Source organism: Lithobates pipiens, unplaced genomic scaffold (assembly GCF_037356315.1).
Source record: "Lithobates pipiens isolate NorthernLeopardFrog02 unplaced genomic scaffold, aLitPip1_a1.2 Scaffold_47, whole genome shotgun sequence".
Classification (NCBI taxonomy): domain Eukaryota; kingdom Metazoa; phylum Chordata; class Amphibia; order Anura; family Ranidae; genus Lithobates; species Lithobates pipiens.
This window is the reverse complement of record NW_027507871.1, coordinates 90,373-100,870: the sequence shown is the minus strand read 5'-3', so window position 1 is coordinate 100,870 and position 10,498 is coordinate 90,373. Positions and strand designations below refer to the sequence as shown.

The 10,498-nt window shown below is 47.8% G+C and overlaps 1 protein-coding gene across 3 annotated transcripts; it reads right to left on the bottom strand.

The window, feature by feature from the left end:
* Positions 1-1,339: 1,339 nt before the first annotated feature.
* LOC143956918 (zinc finger protein 354A-like) lies at positions 1,340-10,035 on the bottom strand. 3 transcript variants are annotated; one of them, XM_077467086.1, is made up of 4 exons: positions 9,807-10,033; positions 9,453-9,579; positions 8,513-8,596; positions 1,340-5,286 (listed from the first exon to the last, which is right to left on the bottom strand). In XM_077467086.1, exons 1-4 carry the CDS (start codon positions 9,852-9,854, stop codon positions 4,547-4,549), a joined length of 999 nt encoding a protein of 332 aa, XP_077323212.1. In that variant the 5' UTR covers positions 9,855-10,033; the 3' UTR covers positions 1,340-4,546. The 3 variants fall into 3 exon arrangements, with proteins under 3 accessions (XP_077323212.1, XP_077323210.1, XP_077323211.1); XM_077467084.1 differs by having other exon boundaries at positions 9,453-10,035; XM_077467085.1 differs by lacking the exon at positions 8,513-8,596 and having other exon boundaries at positions 9,453-10,034.
* Positions 10,036-10,498: the final 463 nt, after the last annotated feature.

The following is a 10,498-nucleotide window of genomic DNA, read 5'->3' as shown; positions in this document are numbered from 1 at the left end:
GGCCACCAGTGATGGGACACTGTTCCTCCTCCCGCTGGCCACCAGTGATGGGACACTGTTCCTCCTCCCACTGGCCACCAGTGATGGGACACTGTTCCTCCTCCCACTGGCCACCAGTGATGGGACACTGTTCCTCCTCCCACTGGCCACCAGTGATGGGACACTGTTCCTCCTCCCACTGGCCACCAGTGATGGGACACCGTTCCTCCTCCTACTGGCCACCAGTGATGGGACACTGTTGCTCCTCCCACTGGCCACCAGTGATGGGACACTGTTCCTCCTCCCACTGGCCACCAATGATGGGACACCGTTCCTCCTCCTACTGGCCACCAGTGATGGGGCACTGTTCCTCCTCCCACTGGCCACCAGTGATGGGGCACTGTTCCTCCTCCCACTGGCCACCAGTGATGGGACACTGTTCCTCCTCCCACTGGCCACCAGTGATGGGACACTGTTCCTCCTCCCACTGGCCACCAGTGATGGGACACCGTTCCTCCTCCTACTGGCCACCAGTGATGGGACACTGTTGCTCCTCCCACTGGCCACCAGTGATGGGACACTGTTCCTCCTCCCACTGGCCACCAATGATGGGACACCGTTCCTCCTCCTACTGGCCACCAGTGATGGGGCACTGTTCCTCCTCCCACTGGCCGCCAGTGATGGGGCACTGTTCCTCCTCCCACTGGCCACCAGTGATGGGGCACTGTTCCTCCTCCCACTGGCCACCTATTACGGGCTACTGCTCCATCTGACAAATATTAAAGCAGATTCCGAACATGAATGGCGCCTCCGCTGTGAGTCCAGGTTTAAGCCCCACCATCCAAGTGGACATAGAGTTAGAATAAAAAGAGCCGAGCAAAGCGAGGCTGTGCCCGAAGCGTGGTGAGCGGCCCTCTAATATGTGCAGCCCTATGTCCACGTGGACGGCGGGGCTTGCACCTGGACTCACGGCACAGGTGCCATTCATCTTTGGAGATTTTCCGAATCTCCTTGTGCTCCGCACTGCGCCTGCGCAGTACACAGCGGACACTATTCGATAGGCGGACATTTTTGGACAGAACACCGGTTTGAAACTGTGCAGATTCACATGAACTCGAACAATTTCTAACGCACATCAGTGTGAACCTGGGCTCAATTTCATGACTGCTTAGTGTACACGATCGGACTTCAAACAAACTTTCCCATGGATTTCTGTCCAAAGGGCGTTGGCCATGAACAGGGATGGGAAAGGTGCATGGCAGCAAACTGATTACAGAACTACAGGCAGGCCATGCGTTGGGACAGTATCCTGTAACTCTGATCGGTAAACTAGAATAAAAGTGAAACAGCACAAAGAATGAACATTTTTATGTTTCTTTATTAACCACTTCAATACCGGGGGGCACTTAAACACCTTCCTGCCCAGACCAATTTTCAGCTTTCAGCGCTGTTGCACTTTGAATGACAATTGCGCGGTCATGCTACACGGTACCCAAATGAAATTTTAATCATTTTTTTCCCACAAATAGAGCTTTCTTTTGGTGGTATTTGATCACCTCTGTGGTTTTTATTTTTTGCTAAACAAATAAAAAAATCCCGAAAATTTTGAAAAAAAAAATGTTTTTTTTTTGTTTCAGTTTCAAAACTTTGCAAATAAGTAAGTTTTCTCCTTCACTGATGGGGATACACTGATGGGCAATGATAAGGCGGCACTGATGGGCACCAATGAGGTGGCACCAATGAAGTGGCACTGATGAGGTGGCATTGATGGACACTGATATGTGGCACTGATAGGTGGCACAGGTGGGCTTGGACACGGCTGATCACGTCGGAGACTCTTCAGACTGACACCCCGCAACAACGATTGCCGCGATGCGCGCCCCCGGGGGCGCGCAGTGGCTCATAATCCTGATCACGTCATATGACGTCCGATCAGGATTATGAAACCACTTTGCCCCCGTCAATATGTTATTGGGCCGGGCGGCAAGTGGTTAAGCAAAAAAAAAATTTCTATATTAAAGGCATTTTCTTGAAATAACAAACATGTTGTACGTACCTGCTCTATGCAGTGATTTTGCACAGATCAGCGTCAATCGTCCTCTTCACGACTCCCTTCTTGGCTCCTGGCCCGCTCCCTTCTGCCGAGTGCCTCCAGAGCAAGCAGCTTGCTATGGGGCACCCAGGCAGGCTTGCTCTTGAGCCGCTGCTCTGCGATTCCATTCACAAACAGAGCTGAGGCTCGGCCACACCCCTCTCTCTTCTCATTGGCTAACTGGCTGTGATTGACAGCCAACGAGGAAGTGAAGACCCCACATCGCTGGATTGCAATGGGGCTCGTGTAAGTATTAAGGTCGGCTGAGGGGGGGGGGAGCTGCACAGAGACTTTTTTTTACCTTTAGGCATAGAATGCATGAAGGTATAAAACCTTAAGACTTTCTTACCACGTTAAATGATCAATTTTAAGGGTAACACACTTTAATCACCAGCCCACTACAGGCAAGTGCTTAGTAAACTCTTTTATGTGTGTTAAATAGAATCACCTGTGAGAATGTAGCTTATGTTCAATGATTATTGCTCAGAACGGACTAATTGTATTGCACAAAATAAACCCACAAGGGGGCACTTAGCATCTTAGAGGCGCAAGCTACTATGGACATTGGGGTGACTGTGCTGGGAACCCTGAACCCAGATATTTTGAAGAACACAAGACACCCCAATAGACAAAGTGCACACTCCTAGACAATGCTATATAAATATGATTCTATCTTCAAGTCTATAACCTCCATCAGGCCAAAAAGGGGCCCCCTGGCATTCCAGCATTGCAGAAGCCTCGATCTGCCTCTTATTTAGTAATGGCCTGGCTGTATAAATCTTCTCATTCGCTATACAGCCTGTTCTCTGCATACTCTGCTCTACCCGGCTGGTTTATTCTTGAGCTGTGTATGGCTCATTCCCGCATCACCTGAATGATACCTGAACTCTGGGGAGGAGATTTACTACTATGCAGTTGCTCCAGAGCTTAGTAAATGAGGGGGACGCTCTGCCGACTTCCATCATCCAATCATGTGCAAGCAAAAATGCTGTATTTGTTTCATTTTTCTTTGCAAAAGGGAAGCTTCACCTCATCTACTAAACCTTGGAGCAATTGCACTTTGCAGAGTGCACATTTGCCTTTAATCAACCCCACAGTGGTCAATAAAAAGACCTACACTCCCCAGGGTCATAATTTTGCTCTTTGAAGTTTTGGTTAACCCCTATAGGTAGCCACCGCCGCCCAGCTCTGAGAATCGGTACCATCCCATACCTCTTGCCTCAGATTAACACCCTTTTCAAGAGTTGGGCAATGGAAGCCACCAGAGAACATCCAATGTGACTGGTATTTGTAATCACCGCCTAGTACTGGCTGTTGACCGGTGACATCTATCAGGTTCTATGGAGATCACTCACTCTTTTGAAGCCCATTGTGACCAGTCATACGGCCTGCCAGGGACAGAGTGGACACTTTTTCACCTGCATAAAACAAGACAAGTGCATGGCACACTCAGGCAGGTAGGTACCCCCAGCCAAAGAATAATGGTAATTAAAATAAAGATAAACGTCCAATCATAATGTCTCTGGTGGAATAGCCCCAAAAATACCGGCCACAGTTATGGCGGCTGACTCGAGTGTTAGAAACAGACTCTGTAGATGTGACACAAAAGAAAAAAAAAAAAAGAGGGAGAACGCATTTTGAGTGTAGCAATTGGTTAAAAACAATTGGCTACTCACATGTGTGCATAAAAGACACGCGCTTCATAAGAAAACCACTGGCATCTGTATCCTGTATCCGTCTCCCTGATGGTGGTATTGGTGTAGCAGAGCTGGTCTTTCTACTATCTCCGGAACCCCGCTGGAACGCAGTGGTCCATCGGGTGGAAGTGATGTCATGGTGGGAGGATAGCAGAGCATGGCTACGTGTTTCAGAGTACGCACACTTCTTTTTGTAAAGCCACGTCACTGTGACGCTACTTCCTGCCCAATGGACCACTGCATTCCAGTGTGGTTCCGGAGATAGTAGAGAGGCCAGTCAGGCGCCGGTACCAGGTCTGCTGCACCAATACCATCAGCAAGGAGATGGGCACAGGATACAGGTGCCAGTGGTTTCATCATGAAGAGGCACATGTGAGTGGCCAACTGTTGCTACATTTAGAAGTCACTCTCCCTCTTTTCTTTTGTGTCGTATTTTCAGGTTTTTCACCCGCACCGCCCAAACATTTAGAAACAAGGCCTAGGAGGAGATGGAGAAGAGATTTCTCCCCAAGAGTTCCCAGAATCCTCAGAGACCGAAAATATAACCTGTTAAAGGGAGCGGACAGGAAACCTCTTCCTAAAGAAGCTACTCAACAGCTGGAAAGGTGTTTGGAGGGTTGAATCAAATTCTTCATCCCAGCCATTCCCAGAATCCTCAGGGGCTGGAAACATGACCCTTTGGGGGGAGAAGAATGAAGGCCTCCAAAAATCCTGAGCCTTTCGATGATGGAGAAAGGTGGGTGTTCTCATCCCACCCCCAACAAAGTTTGCAGAACGCTCAGCAGCTGTCAGCATGATGGTTCCTCTGGTGGAAACTCTTGTCACAGTGCTGACACTTGTAGGGGCGTTCCCCAGTGTGCGTCCTGTAGTGGTCCTTTAGGTTGGACTTTTTGCGGAAGTATTTCCCGCAGATGGAGCACTGGTAAGGTTTCTCTCCTGTATGAATGCGCTGGTGGCGGGCATAGCTGGAGTTGTCATGGAAGCTCTTCTCGCACACGGTGCACTTGTAGGGGCGCTCTCCAGTGTGGGTACGCAGGTGAATCTTCAGGTGAGAGCTGCGGATGAAGCTTTTGTCACAGTCCGTACATTTAAAAGGCCGTTCTCCTGTGTGGCTCTGCATATGGACCTGGAAGCTGGAGTTATTGCAGAAGGTCTTGCTGCACACACTGCACAGAATAAACGCCTGTCCTCGCTCCTGGAAACCGATGGGGGCGTCTTCCCTGAAACCCTTCACTGGTGACAAGTAGGGACAAATTTCTTCCAAGGGGAAGGAACGCTGTACCCCGGAGAAGCTGACCTCACAATCAGAGAAGACACACGGTACCTCGTTCTCTTTGGGCTCAGTCTGTTTGTTCTGGTCAAAGTCATGCAGTGCAGCAACAGGTTTGATTTGGCGAGCAATACCTTTCCGCCTCCGAGAATGGTCTCTGGTGGCCAGTTCCTGAGCCTCTCCGACCCTCGGGCTCTTGGACAGTGGTCTCGTCTTGTTGGGACTCAGGCCAGAACTGGTCTCTTCAGCTAAAAAGGAAACAAATACATATTAAAAACCATGCAAAATTGTAGGGGAGTCAGCTACAGTGTGATGTCCAGTTTCTGGAATGAGTCCAAATAGAGTGTGAGCTCCACAGTATACACTGGAATCCGATACCAATTCAGTCAGCTACAGTGTGATGTCCAGTTTCTAGAATAGGTCCAAATAGAGTGTGAGCTCCACAGTATAAACTGGAATCTGATACCAATTCAGTCAGCTACAGTGTGATGTCCAGTTTCTGCAATGAGTCCAAATAGAGTGTGAGCTCCACAGTATCAACTTGAAACCAATACCAATTCAGTCAGTTTCTGGAATGTGGGCGTGTGAGCTGAGAGCTCTACAGTATAAATTAATCCAAAACCAATTCAGTCAGCTACAGTGTGATGTCCAGTTTCTAGCACAGGTCCAAATAGAGTGTGAGCTCCACATTATAAACTGGAATCTGATACCAATTCAAATACATGTTATGTCCAGTTTTTAGAATAGGTCCATATAGTGTGTGAGCTCCACATTCTAAACTGGTACCAATTCAGTCAGCTCCAGTGTGATGTCCAATTTCTGGAATGGGTCCAAATAGAGTGTGAGCTCCACAGTATAAACGGGAATCCGATACCAATTCGGTCAGCGACAGTTATATGTCCAGCTGCTGGAATGGGTCCAAATAGGGTGTAAGCTCCATGGTATCAAATAGAAACCGATACCAATTCAGTCAGCTACTGTACAGTGTGATGTCCAGTTTCTAGCACAGGTCCAAATAGAGTGTGAGCTCCACAGTATAAACTGGAATCCGATACCAATTCAGTCAACTAGAGTGTGATGCCCAGTCTCTGGAATGGGTCCAAATATGGTATGAGCTCTACACTATAAAAACTTAATACATAGGTTGAAAAAAATAAATAAAAAAAAGGCACAAGTCCATCCAGTTGAATCACAAAAAAAAAATAATAAAAAAAAATAATATTATAGGAATGGGCCCTATAATACACAAAGTTTCACCACATAAGAACTATAAACCCTATATAAACTATACACACCCCTGCAGCGCTTCCACCATGTCGGAGGAAACACTACAACTGAGGCCATGGTGGAAGCGTCCGGTCTTTAAAGAAAAACTGACTGCAGTGTTTCCTGGGAAAGTGGGAGGAGCTGCGCTCTCTCCAGGTGCCGTCCTGAAAGACGTAGGGAGAAAATCCCATGTAAATAAGTATTCACAGCTTTTAGCACCAATTACAGCCTTAAGTCTCTTTGAGTGTACACCTTCAGTATACAACTTCCCTATAGCCCTCCCTAACATTTGCCTGACCATGATCCAGCGATATGCATGAGAGCGGCTGCTCTGCAGGGTTTCTGCCTCCCGAACGGCTCCCGCTGCTGTCAGCCATTCACAGCTCAAGTAGCAATGAGGAGGGGGCGGGGCCGAGCACTGTTCTGTGTGTTTAATAGACATACAGAGTGGGGCTCAGGAGCGAGCGAGCGCCTACACACACACACACACACATATCCCCCCCATAGCAGGCACTTCATTTAGAGAAGAGGAGGCATGCCAGCGGGGGACCCGAGAAGAGGAGGACCTCAGTGCACAAAGCAGGCACGTTTGACATGTTTGCTATTAAAAGGGTTTTTTTTTTTCTTTGTTTTTTTAAATATAACTTTACTCAATTGTAAACAAACAAAAGTAAAACATCTGGCCAAAGGCTAGCGGCCGTCTCTCTGAAAAAGCAATATGTGGTGGATCAGAGGCTGGCCAGAACCACATAGGACTGCCTCCCGGATGCGTGGTTGCATTTTGCTGCAATTTACTGCGCACTGCAAACACAAGCCAGACGTTGGGCTTGCAGTTGCAGAGCAGCCCCTTTGACTTGACAAGCTGCATTATATTTGCCATGGCATGCTTATAGTCCCCTCCAGCTGTGCCTTAGACTTTACACAAGTAGTAGGGATTTGGAAAGGGGGGGGGGTGTTGTCTGGTCGCCTATATCAGTGTTTCTCAAATAAACTCCTCAAGGCGCCCCAACAGGTCATGTTTTCAGCATTTCCCTCAAATGAACCAGCTGTGGTAATTACTAAGGCAGTGAAACTGATCAAATCAGCTGTGAAAAATATTGGAAAGCCTGAAAACATGACCTGTTGGGGCGCCTTGAGGACTGGAGTTGAGAAACACTGTCCTATATGACCGCATGTGATTAGTCAGAAAGTCCCCCTTCTATATCCATACAGACTATCAGATTTTCTGCTGATTTTTGTCTTCAGATTTACCAAAACCATATAGTACAAGGGCCTGCCTGGTTGCATACACATTGAAACTCCTACAGGTTTGACCTTATTATATGGTTTTGGTAAATCTAAAGGGAAATAAATAAAATCCAGCAGAAAATCTGATAGTGTGTATGGGGCTTATGACCCTGATTTACTGTCACTTTATTACTAGGGTGTGAGTTTTCCTGATATGGTGGCCAAACTCCACCATCTGCCATCACTGTCCAATGAGAGGAAAATACCAGTCTCAATACATGACTGGAAATATTACCCTAGTGATAACTTTCCCCACCCTGATAAATAAGGTGCCAGTAGAGGAAGGAATAAAAGAAATAAAACCAGGCAGAGGCTCTAACCTTTCACTGCTCTGTCCCTAAATGTCCTTACAGAAGTCCTTCTATGATTAAGGCCCCTTTCCCCCCGGGGGGGGCGCTTTGCAGGCATTACAGTACTAAAAATAGTGCCTGCAAAGCGCCCTGAAACAGCCTCTTCTGTGTCTCCAGTGTGAAAACCCCGGGGGCTTCACACTGCAGCGGTGCATTGGCAGGACGTTAAAAATACTCCTGCAAGCAGCATCTTTGGAGCTGTGAAGGAGGGGTGTATACACCCCTCCTTCACCCCTCCTGCCCATTGAAAGCACTGCAGCGGCAATTTGCGGGTGGTTATAACCCTTTTTCGGCCACTAGCGGGGGTTAAAACCGCTCCCGCACCAGTGTGAAAGGGGCCTAAGCCAGTATCAGTAAAAGGGACACAAAGAGACAGATAGTGCCCATCTCCATATACAGTCCTAGACTATGCAGAAGATCACAGACTTCCTGACAAAAGGTGTGTGTACACAATTTTCTTTGTTGGGGGGGGGGGTGAACTAGCTCTTTATAAAACACAAGCTGGTGAAAGAAAGTGTAAGGACTGACCAAAACACAGAACTATGTCACAGTGAGGGGGGGCAGAGCTCACTTGTTGATTGGCTGTGGTTGTTCCGGAAATGTTCTCTGTGTTTCTCGATCTTCACCAGGAGATACGGGTTGAGGATCCGGTACCCTGGGGGGGGGGCAGGGAGAACACAATCTACATTATGACAAAAGTGAGTGCACCCCTCACATGTTTGTAAATATTTTATTCTTTCTTTTCATGTGACAACACTGAAGAAATGACACTTGGCTACAATGTAAAGAAGTGAGTGTACAGCTTGTATAACAGTGTCAATTCGCTGTCCCCTCAAAATAACTCAACACACAGCCGTGAAAGTATTACTAAACCCACAACAGTAAAATCGGTCTGTATATACACGTCATAGCATGCTTGTTATACTCACTGTGGAACGTAAATGGTTAATCCTCTACATTGTGTAAAAAATGGCTGTTTGATCCTGTATGCATAGATCCTCCCCCTCCTCCTTGCAATGTCTATCTGGGGAAAGCCAGCCAACTTGCACGTGCTCAGTTGTGTCTTTTATGCTGGAGAGAAACCCGTTTCTTGTCCTCAGAGCTAGCCAGATCACATGATACAGACATCACCCATGTTTTTCGGAGGCACGTGATGATCACATGTCTGACGAAGGGGTCCTGCGTGACTCCGAAATGTTGCACTCTCCTTGTGTTGTGATCATGCAATAAACGATCCGTTTGGTCGCTACTTTGCGTCGATCCGCGGTGTGCTGGCAAATATCTATTTTGCAACAGAAGGTATACCCCCCCCCTATCGCTTTCAGCGGGCGTAGCATAACAATGCATTTACAGAGTCCAAGGGGTTCAAGCAGATGGCAAGCAGGTGATGAAATACCTCTCCACTGTCTGCCAAATGCTCTTCAGAAACCATTGTACGTGTGAGGTTGTATTCTCCCTCCTCTACATTTCCCACCCCCCACCATTCCATGCCCTCGTGCCCCCTCACTCACCCAGATTGTGCAAAGCAGAGTGAATCTCCTTCATGGCGTCCCGGTACAGATCCTGCTGCCATTGCTCCATAAGCTCCCAGTCCTCTTCCTCGAAGCAGGCGGCCACATCGTGGAAGGTGACCGTCACCTGTGCGGGAGGGAAGGACAGACAGAGGGGTCCATTAAAATCAGGAGAATCAGGGAAATCGGGTCCAGAAAATAAACAAGAGCCTACAATTCCCTGCTCTCTATAAAGAGATGAGAACCATCGGATGACGATTGCCATGACCAAGGATGTGCCATGACAGCAGCTGCAGAATTACAATCCCATCCCCTGATAGCAGCATAAAGTACTCCCATCATACAAGTTCTTACCGTCCCCGACAACGAGCTGCAAGTCCTCTTCTCCCAACACTTCTCCATCTGAAAAACAGAGACAGGAGGTCTCCAGAGAGTGCAGAGAGTGCAGAGAGTGCACTAGAGAAAGCCAGAGACCCAAGTCTGAGGATCAGAGCAGTGAGGGGCTGCTGTCTAGATAGACACTGTGTGTGTTAAAGCTGTGCGCATCTGAGACAAATGAGAGCCTGAAGGGGAAGGCCTGAGCAGCAAGGAAACTGAAAAGAGGGGCAATAGTTGTGCGGGAACCCTGTTATAAGGCCAAGAGGTCTGAATTGTAAAGCCTAGGTGGCAGTGCTGCTGAAGAGAGCCAGGTGGCTTGGCATTTTTCATGTATTGTTTTTTGGCAGAAGAACCCCTGTGTGGGCAACCAAGTGCATGTATGAACTTTATGTTGTTCCTTTTTAATAAAAGTGGGCTACCATGCCCTTAAACAAAAGTTCCTGTTCGATGTGAACTTACTGAAAAGGCATCTACCACTGAGTTAAACTTCCCCCAATGTCACACTAGATAAAGGAAGGCCCGTAGACGTGGTGTATCTAGATAAAGGAAGGCCCGTAGATGTGGTGTATCTAGATAAAGGAAGGCCCGTAGACGTGGTGTATCTAGATAAAGGAAGGCCCGTAGACGTGGTGTATCTAGATAAAGGAAGGCCCATAGACGTGGTGTAT